This window comes from Eulemur rufifrons, chromosome 4 (assembly GCF_041146395.1).
Source record: "Eulemur rufifrons isolate Redbay chromosome 4, OSU_ERuf_1, whole genome shotgun sequence".
Taxonomy (NCBI): domain Eukaryota; kingdom Metazoa; phylum Chordata; class Mammalia; order Primates; family Lemuridae; genus Eulemur; species Eulemur rufifrons.
In genome coordinates, this window is record NC_090986.1 from 69,089,266 (window position 1) to 69,103,386 (window position 14,121).

The 14,121-nt window shown below is 34.4% G+C and overlaps 1 protein-coding gene across 2 annotated transcripts in view; it reads left to right on the forward strand.

Annotated features, from left to right (window-relative positions):
• PROSER1 (proline and serine rich 1) overlaps window positions 1-14,121 on the forward strand; it is a 28,657-nt gene that overhangs the window by 1,160 nt on the left and 13,376 nt on the right. Inside the window, exons 2-8 of one of the 2 annotated variants that reach the window (XM_069467306.1) lie at window positions 3,122-3,187; window positions 5,372-5,440; window positions 7,549-7,643; window positions 8,652-8,745; window positions 10,635-10,745; window positions 12,560-12,643; window positions 13,985-14,063. In XM_069467306.1, the coding sequence (XP_069323407.1) occupies window positions 3,122-3,187; window positions 5,372-5,440; window positions 7,549-7,643; window positions 8,652-8,745; window positions 10,635-10,745; window positions 12,560-12,643; window positions 13,985-14,063 (598 nt within the window). The remainder of the gene's footprint in view (window positions 1-3,121; window positions 3,188-5,371; window positions 5,441-7,548; window positions 7,644-8,651; window positions 8,746-10,634; window positions 10,746-12,559; window positions 12,644-13,984; window positions 14,064-14,121) is intronic. The other variant, XM_069467308.1, reaches the window with a different exon arrangement.

The window sequence follows — 14,121 nt, forward strand, 5'->3', positions numbered from 1 at the left end:
GCGGTATGGTTTTGAATAAGTGATTTAATATTTCTGAGTTTATTTCAGTAACATAAAAGTAACTGAAAACTAGAGGTAACACGAAGAAAGTTTCTTTTGTGGTAGTTATTGTTATGGTAGGTTTTTCCAATCTGAGGATAGGCGGAATATATTTGTTGTGTTGGCCAGACAAAATTAGTGTCCTAATGATGTGTGGCATTACATTTAAAGTCACATTCTAAGGAATCGGCTGTAAATAACTTGAATTTCAAAACTTTTTTTCTCTTGCTTTCTGTGCTTTTGCTTTTTGAGGCTGTTGTTTGTATCCTGCTTCTCAGGCTGCAAAAATTTTGGAATGCAGTCTTGAACTGAAAGTATTTCAAGCCCCCAAATAAGAGGTTATCTGTTGACCATTGTTATATCAACATGGTGTGCTTAGGCCTTCCAGGCAATTGTTATCTGCATTTCCATGTCTTTATGACCCTTGACTGACCTGGAAGTAATGGTTTCCATGTACTCTAGTGCTTATTTATTTCACCCTACGAAGTTATTAGTAAAACAATCTCTGAACTTGTTTTACTTTGTTCTTCGTAGGGCTTTTTTTTTTTCAAATTCACATGTTTAATTTTTCACATTTGATAATATTGAATGTTCTTTTTTGAACAAGTGTCTGCTTTTGCAAACCCAATTTGTTCAATTAAGATTTGAAATAAAATGTGGGTTTGCTAGCAGTATACTTAAAATGTGTCACAACTTGTTCATGAGCTGATTTTTAACTACTGTTTGTGAGAAAATAATTTGTTAGTTCAAGTAGACCAGCAGATTTCTACTTTTGGAAAATACAGGTTGTCTTTGTGCATATTTTCTCCCTTTAAAGTGTTATCAAAATGTTACATAGTAAATGCTAATGATGAGAATAGGAAATTTTCCAGATGTGAAGGTCATGTTCACATGAGATGGCAACTTAAGTCCGTATTTCTGGTCTGCAATCAAAATATGTCTTTTGCTGGCTTTGCCAAATGATTAGATACAACTACATTGTCTTAGTCTATTAAAACGGAATAAAATATTGGCATATCTGGATATGAGCATTACTACTGATTTTTAAAAAATTGATCTTAGACTTTGTAAATGTAAGTCAGTTTAAACCAAGTCATCTCTTTTCCTAAATATCACCATAGATCTATTGATAATACTGGTTGTCACTTCTGTCATTTAAAACAGGCATGTTAAGAAGACACTATGAAAAGAAATAGGAAGGGGAGAAGAAACAGTAAAAGACAATGTTTAATTTATTTTTCATAGAGGGGGTAATAATAGCCATAATTAGGGAGCACTTATTGTGAGCCTGTTCTAAACACTTTTCCATTCATTGTTTGTTTTGATCCTCTAACAACCCATTATTTTACAGAAGGTAAAAACCCCCTCATTTTACAGAAGGTAGAGCTACTCTTTGTGAGGTTAACCAGTCAGCTCAAGGTTACCCAGCTGGTAAGTGGGGGGTCTAATATTCAAACTCAGGCACTGTGACTCCTTAGCTCCATGCTGTCATGCCTGGGGTTAGAGCTGGCCTCTTAGGCACTGATTGATGAAAGAATTGACGCTTGACTTGGTGTCTCAACACAATCAGGATTTGGTTCAGAAACTTGCATTTGACTGTGTCCAATGATTATAATGATAATCAAACTCCTAAGAATACTTTATTCAGATTACCATTTCCTCCCTTTTCCAGTGAAAGTTAAACTACCGAATGCCTGGGATGTTTCAATTGACTGGTTATAATATTTTCTCCTAGCAGAATGATATATATGGAAAGTACAAATATAATTATTTTGTAGTAAAAGCAAAGGGATTAGAACACTTTTAATCATTAGTGGCTATCAAGTTATAATAGCCTGGTGTTTCCATCTCTAAGCTAGGTAAGTAGCCACAAGGGGAGCATATGTGATTTCTGTGGGCTCTAGATAGTGTTGGGTCAAGGCCACCAACTTCTCTCTCACCTACTGACATAGAGGAAAGTAACCATCATGTACTGAGTATCTATTATCTGTCGTATCTAATGTTGACTATTGTAATCCTCAGAGTAACTCTTTGAGGTGGGTGGTGAATGGTGTTCCCTTTATGAGTGAGGAAGCTCTATGGGAATTAAAATGCCTCTCAAAGGCCACACTGCCAGTTAGTGGCAGGTACAAACATTGAATTCAGGGCCTTTTGACTTCTTGCATTCTCATATCCCGGTAGAAATACTAAGTGCCTCAACTAGACTTTGTCTTATTCTTACTTCTCTATCACTTAGCACTGCGGTCCCCAACCCCTGGTTAGGTTTGTGGCCTGTTAGGAGCCGGGTGCACAGCAGGAGGTGAGCAGCAGGTAAGCAAGTGAAGCTTCATCTGTGTTTACAGCCACTCCCCATCCTCCATCACTCGCATCACCACATAAGCTCCTCCTCCTGTCAGATCAGCAGCAGCCTTAGATTCTCCTAGGAGTGTGAACCCTACTGTAAACTGAGCATGCGAGGGATCTAGGTTTCTCTCCTTATGAGAATCTAATGCCTGATGATCTGGGGTGGATGATGCTAGCTAGCACCGGGGAGTGGCTGCAAATACAGATTATCATTAGCAAAGAGGTTTGCACAATAAATGTCATGCACTTGAATCCCCCCACCCCAGACACCCCTGTGGAAAAATTGCTTTCCATGAAACGCATCTCTGGTGCCCCCCAAAAGGTTGGGGACTGCTGACTTAGCTCATAATAGTTATTCAATAAATAATTGATGAGTGACAGCTGATACATTTAATCTGAAAAATGACAAATTTGGTTGGATTTGGAATTTTTTGAAACTCTTTAATCACATATTCAGGAATTGTATATGTGATTTCCACTAATGTTGAATCATGTCTATTACAGTTTTATTCCCTTTCTTTGTAGGAGTGAGTAGGGAGGGCTTCCTGTTCACTGGGTGTATCCCTCACAATATGGAACCTGGAAAAGTAGAATGTCCTGTCACCATGCTGGCCGTAGCTGCATCTGTGTGCCAGGGCTAAAGGAGACCTGTCACTGTTGAATTGCTTAGGCAGTTTTGATGTATGCATATTACTGTGATGCTTACGTATATTAATGCTGTTTTTCTGTATTTTTTTAGGCTGTTTTGACAGAATACAAATTAAAAGCAATTGAATATGTGCATGGATACTTCTCTAGTGAACAGGTATTCTGCATTATTTGTTTAAACAAAGTCACATTTTTATGAGAGTGTTCTGGTTAATGTCTATTTACCTGCTGGTCAAATTCAGAATTGCTTTTACCTTTTTGCTGTATTTATTCAGGAACTTTAGAAGCTTTAAGTTTTGGCGGAATTTATAGCTCAGGGACGGTTTTATAAGCCTACCCACTTTTACTACAATTCATATTCTAAAATGATTTTAAAATACATTGTCCAAAAAAAGCAGTTCAAAGTGTTTATCATTCTGGACAGAATATCAAAGATTTATAAATTTGTAATGGAAAACATAGCCAATTTTGTACAGTTATTTATAAGGTAATAATTGCAAAATTCACTACATAATATGAAAGAAAGTATCAACAAATGAAATATGTTCTTATATGAAGCCACTATATATAAATTTCAGCAATAAGAAAAAAATACATAATGTCTAATAAGTAGTTTCTGTAACTGCCAGAAGACGACTAATGTTTTAAGCATGGTAGTTTAGTGGAAACTTTCACCCCACCTTAGGAGGAGTTCACTAATTAAAAAAAAAATGTGCATGTATATGTATATACACAGTAGGTGGGTGAGGATTTCTGAGGGATACGTAGAATATTCTTGATAGAGAAGTCAGGCAGAAATAGAAATGTGCATACAGATAACAGTTCTGGGAGGGATGGACAATGGATGAATCTATAGATTGATTTACTAAAAGCTCTAATTTTTCATTGATTTCTCAAGAGCTTCAAAACTTGAAAGCTTGAATAACTTTAAGCCTATAGAAGTTCTGCCTACTAAATTCTCACAAGCTACTTTATTATAATGCATTTGTTGCACCCTTTTTAATGACAGTTTTTTTAGCTTTCCCATTGCTTTACAAAGTCACCATAAGCTCTTTAAATGTTTTGAAAAGATTTATAATTCCTCACAGTTAATAGCTTTTTTCTTTTGTGTGTGAGTGTGTGTGAGTGTGAGATATACCACCTTTAATGGTGCTTCCACTTTGCTAAAGTCATTAAAAACTTTATTAAGCCACTTTCCGAGACATTCTAATCCTAATTACTGCATTAAAGATTTTTCTTCCTATATCAGACATGATAGTTTGTAAAGTTTCATGGTTGATAAAGTGTTATGGTTGGTAAAATATAACATTTACTATATACAAAGAACATTATTCCCATAAAAGTGAGGACATACACTCTTACCAAATTAACTGGAAAGTATGCATAATACTTGTTTGCTATTTATTTATCTCTTTGTAGGAAGTAAAATGTATTTTCACTCTTCAAATACCACTCCAGTTTGCATCATTAACCTTACTTTGTAGAATAATTGCAACCTTTGCACATTTTCAGGAACTCTCTTATTGAATGTTTTTCTTTTCTTTTGTAGTATACTTGGGAGGGAGTGCAACAGGGTGGTGGTAATGATTCTGAGACTTCAATGTTGTGATCTTTATACCCTGCTCATCTCTTGCTGGATGACTCAAAATGTTTCCTTCATATATATGAAGTTCTCAAGTGGTGGAGGAGGGTGGTGTTGGTGGGAGCCAGACTATCTGAGCTCTTAAAATGATGCATCCTTTAGAAGGTGCTGGAGTAAATTCATGATGATTCTTACATTTTTTAGGGACTAGATCTATGGTTTGGGTATTATGCCCTCCAGATTCAAGTAAAAGGGTAGAAGTTAATGGACCTACACTAAACCACACTACCACATCCTTGAGAATGATTAAAACTATGCCAATCTCCACTAATGTTTTAAAGTTTTTTATTCATAGTACATCTTTGTATTCCTAAGCTGATACTTTATTTCTATCTAGTACTTTTCAAACGTTTCTTTTCTTATTAGGATATTTTCTTTTTCTTGTATTACATGTTTTCCTTTTTTTCTAGACCAGTACTGTGCAGAACTTTCTGTGATGATAGAAATGTTCTCTATCTGCAATGTCCATTATGGTAGCTATCAGCTTTATAAGGTTATTGAGCACTTGAAATGGAAGTGATTTAAATTTATATAATCACACATTACTACTCTGTTAGCATAATCTAGACTCTGGTCCCACTCTCATCACCTGGGCCTGAGCTGCACATGTTGAATAGTAATTCCAAGTACTGAAATAAATTTTATAGAAATGTTTGCAAACACACTATCATTAGATCTAAATTAGTTCTTTGCTTTCAGGTGGTTGATTTACTGAGATATTTTTCCTGGGCTGAGCCTCAGTTGAAGGCAATGAAAGCATTACAACATGTAAGTAACTTATTTTTTCCCTAGAATATAGAATTTAAGTATTTTTAATTGTCTTAGTTTTCCGTAATTCATCTTAAGTTGTAATTTGTATCAGAAAAGCTAACCCCCAATTTTATTATACATTGATTATTCAAAATAATTATGTTAAAAAATATAACTTTCCAAACTGTAAATTTAAAATGAATGTGCTGTACTATTAAATTGTATACCACAGTGTCCTAATTGGCAAATTGGAGAGAAAAAATATTCATTGGCAAGCAAAAATACGGGATTTGAATTCTTAAGTGTTTTTATACACTGCCTTCTATTTTTTAATCTCCATCTTTACCTTCTTGTATTTAGTCTTGGAAGAGTTGTCAGACAGGTTATACTTATATTCTTTATATCAGCATTGTCCAAATGAATTTTCAGTGATGATGGAAATTTTTTTATTTGCACTGTCCATCGTGGTAGCTACTGGCCACATGTGGCTATTAACACTTAAAATGTGCTTCATCTGTTGGAGGAACTATATATTTTATTAATTGTGATTAGTTTAAATAGGTGCATGTGCCTAGTGGCTACTGTATTAGTGGTGCAGCTCTAGAACCTAGGTCAACAGGGGTGTCTAGATCACACCATCACAGCAGGGGTATCTGGCTGTATAAGAAGATTTTCCAAGCAGTATCAGGCATGGATAACTGTAATGGAATCAATTTATGCATCCTTAAGTTCCTAAACTGATCTGCCTAAGAAAATATCTGGATCTGTTAGTGCTGCTCTCTGACCTCCTCTTTAACACCTTTTTTTCTGCTTTACAAAAGAAGGGTTATCTCAGCTATGCCTTGGGGGGTAAAATGGTTTCTTAAGTTCCAGAGACAATGCTTTGCTCCTGGGAGGGAGAGCAAAAACAAAGAGAGCATCTGTAAGAAATAATTGCTGAGGGCTTCCCTTATTTTTATCAAGAGGACAAACTCATAACAAAGCTCTAAGGTCGGCTTGCATGTCTACCTACCTTAGAATTAAAATTCAGAGGTGAGAAGGGTGTTACAGGGACAATTCAATGCACTTATTTGAATTAAATTAAGTCTGACTTTTTCTGACAAAGTCAGTCCCATTTGACTTTTTTTTCATACTGGAGACTGCCTTTCCAATTAGGGTCCATAACGAACATTTCCATAAATTAAATAAATGAGCTAAATTAGTAGTTCTGAAGTTTTACAGATACATAAATGCATATGAGAAAATTGATGTTTTGTAAGTATTTAAACTTCTGGTATAATCTTTAGATGTCAATTAAAAAATGTGCAAAGGGCTATAAAGTTTTATCAGTTCTCTTTCATTAATAAAAATGTTTGAAAACCATTGCTATATATATTGGGTATTAATTCTAACCGTCTTACTTCTTACATTGACTTTGCTTTTAAATTTTCTTCACTGTTAACATAAATCTATAAATTGACCAAATCACCTGGATACTCTTCAGAATAAAGATACCCTAGGCAAAAAATTACGTAATATCCCACACAATCTTGGAGTGTCACAATGTACATTAACAGAAGACTTAAAGTTCTACAGTTAAGAAACCTGTTTATCTCAGTTTTTAACCTGACTTATGTGACTAGTGTACCTTTTGTTTGGTAATACTATTTAGCACCATGGACTCCTTTTTGGGAAGTGCTGATCTGTGGCATACTTAACCCACTAACTGCGGAATATAATAATTTTTCTAACTCCTTGAGCAATTTAACCTCATATATATATATCTCTCTCACCTTTTTATGTAACCTTTCTGAGGAAAGTACTACTTGTAAATTTTTTTTTATTCTATAAGTGAACACATTGAGAAATGTGGATTTAAAAGAGCTTGGAGAAGAACTTAGTTCTTCAACTGAAATAATTACCTGGGAAGAGCATAAGTATAACATATTTAAACATATATGTAGTATGAAGTATTTTTAGAACTTCTTTTTGAGTAGTTTTCAACTAAAATGTGAAATATTAATTAAAATGCAAAATATTTTACCTAAAATGTTTATATTAAGAGCTTTTAATTATACTTCTAAAAAAGGGCAATCTCTGACATGAAAAGCTCATGTTAGACATAAAATTATTTTTTATATTAACAGAAAATGGTGGCAGTGCACCCAGCAGAAGTGGTCAATATACTCAACTGTTTCACCTTCAGTAAAGACAAATTAGTTGCTCTTGAACTGTTAGCTTCGTAAGTATTTCTTTTTTTTTCTTTACCTCATTTAAAAAAAATTTGAAAGCCTTTTAAATGTCTTTTAACGCATTAGTGTGTGTTATTGTGTCAGAACTATATGAGTAATAGAACTGTAATAAAATATAGTCTATGAAATCATAATGATAAATTCTGATTTCTTCATGTGAATAAATAGTGTACTTATTACACACATGGCTATTATTACTTATAAAATAATGGAGCTTATTGAGATTAATTATTTAATTTGATTGTTTCTGCATTTCCGTAACTTACTTGGCCTTCCTACTCTGAATAACTCGAAAGGCATATTGGTAAAGATAGGAATTTAAGAGTTAAAACAGAGGTTCTGCCACTTATCAACACAATACATTTTTTTGGCAAGGTACTTATTATTTCTAAGCCTTATTTTCCTTAATTGGAAAAATAAGGATCTCACCTAATTAGGTAGGGTATATGAACTTTAAATACTATCAGGTATGTGAAAATGTCTAGCACAGCATTTGATAGATGATCATAGTGAGTGAAGCTCAAAGAGAAAAGGAAGGAACCTTTGCATAATTTAACAGTGTATAATTTATTGTTTACTTATAGAACATACTTTTAAGTCCATAAATAGACAAAATAAAGCATAAGGTAAAACTTTATTTTTAGATCAACCATGATTTTTATGCCTTTAACACATGGGTTAGTTCTATTGCCATAGCTCTCCTAGCAATCGTTGAAGAGAAGGTATAGTTTGAAAAATCTCAAAATAGTAATTTTTATTTACAGTATTACTTTGTAATCCAATAATCAGTTAGATAAACCTCAGTTCAGTTATAATTATCACCTTTATATAAAGGTTATTTAAACTCAACTTAAAGTAAATAATTAATCACACTTTTCTCCCTATGTCCCAGAAAAAGCTTATTCAGATACATTTGTGCAGTAAATAAAGGTTGCTGACCTCTGTATATATGTTTGGGTTTTTAAATGAAAATTTAAAATTTGATATTTTCTTGGTAGAAACATTGTTGATGCACAGAATTCTCGTCCTATTGAAGATTTATTTAGGATAAATATGTCTGAGAAGAAACGATGCAAGAGAGTACTTGAACAGGTAGTTTTCTCAAGATTGCTATGTGCATGGTATGCGGGTTTTCTCTGAATGTCGATGAAAAAATACCTTTCTTCCTCCTATGTTAACTTTGCTGTATAACATGAAAGCTATTATATGATGGGTTAAAAATGAATATCCCTGCAGTCTCTGGAGTAGAAGCAGCTTGTTGAAGGGGATGCTGGAGGGGGATGAGATGGCTTGAGAGTGAGAAGCCACTTGACCATTCAGCTTTAGCTTCATGGGGCATTTAAGTCTTGGTCCCTTTGCCATGGCTCCAAGCTTCTGTCTTTAACTTTATTTAGAATCGTGACTTTTCAAATTTGTTATCAGGTTTGTTTTAAGTGAATTTCCAAGAAATGAATATTAAAACAAAATTCCAGTTTATTAGCTTAAAATCTATAAGACTGAGAGAGTACTGGTTTAAGCTTAGAAAACTTGATTTATCATGTGTAAGGTAGTTATTTCCTAGGGTTCTGATGGCTGGAAGCTGAATTAATAATAATTAGAAACCTACTTGAGGAAGATAAAGATTCCTAGGGCCTTGCAGCTCAGTTGTGTTTAATATTTAATCCTCAAAACCTCCTCTAAGCTTAGGTAGGGTAGGCAACTTTGCTTTAACCATACATTATTGTAGTGAAGTCAAGATCTGAGCCATGTTTCTTTACTTCAGTAACTTCTTCATTGGTTTTCTTGACTAAAATCTTTAAGGCATCATGCATATTACTGCTGTAGTTTTTTGTTGTCATTTTATAAAACATTCTGACCATGTCGCCCTCTTTCTCAGAAATATTCTGGGCCTGAGTGTTTGTGGAGTAGGCCCTCTGGGCAATGTAGATTAATACAACTTTTCTAGAAGGTAAACTTGAAGAGCCTTTAAAATGTTTATACCTTTTGGCCCAAAAGTTCTACTTCTAGGAATTTATTCTAAGAAAATAGTAGAAATATATACAAATTATATATAAGGGCATTCACCCCAATGCTATTTATATTCGTAGCCAAAAATTGAGGTGATTTTTAGGTGTTTAGTATGGGGCTGGATTCTATAGCTAATAAAATTATATGTGTTGTGAGTGGACTCATAAAAACAATATAGTTCTATAACAAAATACATAACATAACATATAATATATATATATAAAACTGGATATTCCTTTAATACAAGACAGATCCAATGGAATATAATTGCCTAGTATAGTGTTTTTTATTCATTTATTGAGTATTTATTGAGCACCAACTCAGCATGTGAAACATTGTTTTAGAAGCTAGAGATGCAGTAATAAAAAGCCTAGACCAAAATCCCTTCCTTCACTATATTGTATAATTATGTAGCAGTATGTTGAAGGTTATGTGTCCAAATAACTCTTGCTTTTCAACAGCATAGCTCTTTGAACACCCAATGTCCTGTTATTTGTTTGTGTTTCTCTACTAAGTTGTAAACTTCTTCAGAGCAGGGACCATGTCCCTTTCATCTCTGTGTCCTCCTTGCCTTTACCGTAACATGAGCTTGGTGTTTATAGATTTGGACTATGTTATTTTTTGGTAGTTGGAGAAATGGGATAGGTTAGATAATAAATAGACATTTATGCACACAATTTACAAAATCCGTTGTGAAGGTATCTTTGTATAAGAGTCTATTAGTTGCAACATTAACATTATGTTACCATTTTAATAATTCCATTTAAATAAAGTTATTTTACTTAGTATTAATACTTTTGGTCATGTTCACCACTGTAATTACTGAATGATATATGAACAGAATGAAGTAATACTGTTCCTTAATTCATGTTTTTTTGGCTGTGCTCCCCAATGTTGAGAATACTTGACTTTAAGAGTTCTTTTATTTTATTTTATTTTTTTTTTTTAACCACTCTCTTCTTTTTTTATTACAGGCTTTCAAGGGGGGCTGCAAAGCTCCTCATGCTATGATATCTTCTTGTGGAACAATCCCGGGAAATCCATATCCCAAAGGAAAACCTAGTCGCATAAATGGAATATTCCCAGTAAGCATACTTTTATGGCTGTATCTGAAACTTCTCGTAGCTAAATATGAAATGTAACAGAAGTTAATGATACTTAAAGAAAATGCCAGTTGATGATGCTTCTCCAAAGGAAAGGAATTTTATTATGTGAGCAATTTAATTCATACCTTTACCACTGATTGAAAGTTCGTGTGTAAACTCCATTAAAGTATTTATGTAAAACCTACATTACAAACTAAACAGAAAAGAAGATGATTTTGTTTTATTTTGTTTTTCCAGGTATTTTAGAAGTACTGATTTACATTTACATTTAGTAAAGGAGCAGTTCTCAAATTGTCATTATTATATTCCCCGTTTCACTTAGTTAACTATGTTTGGGAAACTCTGCTTGCAATATTTCCTTCCTAGGGAATCCCATTGCATAATAGAGGACCTGAGAAGTCCTATAATAAAGAAACTTTTTATATCATCCAGTGTTCCTCAAACCACTTTGTAAAATAACTTTTTCAAAGAATATTTCTATTGCTAGTAACAACCCCAGATCTTAGTGGATTAAAGCAATAAATGTTTATTATCTCACATACTTTTTATAGATTAGGAGTGTGGGAGTGGCTTAGCTGGGTACTTCTGGCTCAGGTCATCTTATAAGGTTACATTCATCTGAAAGCTTGGTTGGAGCTCAAGAATATGCTCTCAAGGTGGCTCACTTATATGATGGGCAAGTTAGTGTTGGGGGTTGGCCGGGCATCTTTGTTCCTCATCACAAGGACTTTTCCATAGTACTGCTTGCGTAACGTCATGGCATGACAGCTGGCTTCCACTAGAGTAAGTAAGCCAAGAGAGAGCAAGTGGAAGCTGCAGTGTTTCTTGTGACTTGGCCTTGGAAGTCAAATGCCATCATTTCTGCAGTATCCTATTTGCTCCACAGGTCCATCCTCTTCATTCTGGAAGGAAATTGCATGAGGGCACATAGGAGGCAAGAAACAGTTGGGCCATCTTGGTAGTTGGCTGCCATATTAGTGTATACCATTTAGGGGCACACACTATTAGGGAGACAAACTGTAATAGTCTGTCAGCCTGTTCTGATCTGTTAATTATAGCAGTCTTGAATGAGATCTCACTTACTCTTGACAATATAACAATCACACTTACTATTTATAGAGAACATTTTTTGTCATCTATTTTCAACTGTAATACAGGTACTTTTTTTTTATTCTTTGAGTATTATCCATACCGTGGCATTGGAAGTCTATTTCTGTTGCCACTTTTTGTGGAGGAGAAAAAAATTAGAACATAAGTATTTGGCAAAAAACCAAAAAATAACAATACAGTAATAAAGAATACAAATAAAACATAGTATATATTAACAATATAACAATTATTTACATGGTACCTACATTGTATTATTAATAGGTATTATTAGTAATCTAGCAATGACTTAAAGTATATGGAAGGATGTGCATAGTTTACAAATATACAAATACTGTGCCATTTTATGTAAGAGACTTGAGTATCCATGGAGTTTGGTATCCTGGAACCAATCCCCTGTGGATACTTTGTCTTTCCCTTCTGTCATCTCTGTATATTGCATGTTTACTTCTGAGTACCTTTGCACGTGTTATGAGGGTTACATTACATAGGATTGAAAACCTAATCAGGGTCATGCAGCCAGCCAGAGTAAAATTAGGTCTGGAATCCAAGTCTTTACACTTCTACCAGGTCCTTTTCTTCGGTGTAATACAGTGAGATTGGTGGTGGTTGTTGGTTTGGGGTTTTTTTCCTTCTTCCAAGTCTCAATTGCCTTTCTATTTTTTTGTCTTTTGAAAAAATAATAGGGAACCCCTTTGAAAAAAGATGGTGAAGAATGTACCAATGAAGGCAAAGGAATAGCTGCACGGATTCTGGGACCATCCAAACCAGTATGTTTAGAAAACAAATGATGAAACAAGCCTTAACTCCTACTTGAAGTATTCTGTCTATTCAAAGCATAAATTTTATTTTTGTGTTGCAAAGCTTAAAGTATGTTAGAAATTCTAGGAGAGGAGGGGAGAGTGAGTAGTCTAGGGAAAAATAGTATAATTAGTTAACAGTATGGTAGGCCCTTTTTGAGGTTAAGTATTTTGTTATAAAGTAAGACCAGTTAGATTGTTTTTTTTTTTTTTTCCCTCTAGACATATTCAGCTGTTCAGTTGGAGGTTGACATGTAGAGAGTTTGCTTTAATTAAGGTTGTGGTTTGGCCAAGTTAGTATTTGTAAAACCACACTGGAGCCAGGAAGTTGAGAGTATTTACAAGGGAGTGATTAGAATGATTGGAATATAAACTAGACAGGAGAAGACAACCCTGTGGGTTGAAGAATACTTGGAGTTGAAGTACTAGAGATCTACACATAGTCACCAGGCAGACCCTCCCCTTCCACATGACAAGTTCTCCAGTGGCCATTGTTTATGGCAGAATAGTTGCAGATCATAATCCTTGCACAAGCCTAGTGCTTCAAATAGGACCACAGTTGTGAGAGCTGGAAAGAATCTGGGTCTCTTACCCCCAGTACGTCTCCTCTGCTTCCCCAGGGTAAAAGTATAACATCTGGCTTAGCTTTGGATACTTCCAGTTTTCTAAAGACCAATTCTTTGAATGTTCTTTGTTACTTATATATAAGTTCCATCAACTGTAAAATAAAGTATTTGTGAATTTTTGGAATTCAAAAGCAAAACAACTAAAATACTGAATTCCTAATTCTAGTATACATTCTATTAGAGTTGTCAGAATGCTAAATGTCTGAAAGAAACTTTGGTTCTTTTCTTCCAAAAGAAGGTGGGAATGATAGGATGAATTCCTAATGAGTTTAAGTGGATGTTGCCATTGAGGGGAGTTCTTACATCATTGAGATTATAAAACCTAGCAGATTTCTTCTATTAGTTACATAAGAGGAGAAAGCAATTCTTGGATTAGCCTAGACTGGATCCAAGAGGAGTTTGCTATTGTTTAAGATAAGATCTGACTCTTTATTAGAGATGAATTAAAAAAATAAACACCTCTATGGCCTTCTTTGGCAAGATCTACTTTTAGAATTTAATAGGAACCACATTTATTAAACCAAAGAAATTTCTCTCATTTGTGCTATGTAGTCCAGTAGCATTTGATATGCTAGGGTGTTTTTAGCCTATTAGGACTAAATATTTTCAAAGACAGGTTTTATTTTGTCAGGAGACAGCTTGGTTGGTTTTCTGAATAACTGCTATACTTTCCTCACTCCTCTAGCCTCCTTCAACATACAATCCACATAAACCTGTTCCTTACCCAATACCTCCATGCCGACCACACGCAACTATTGCACCAAGTAAGGAGTTCTCTTATTTTTTCCTTGTTTTTGTTTTTTGTTGTTTATGTATTAAATG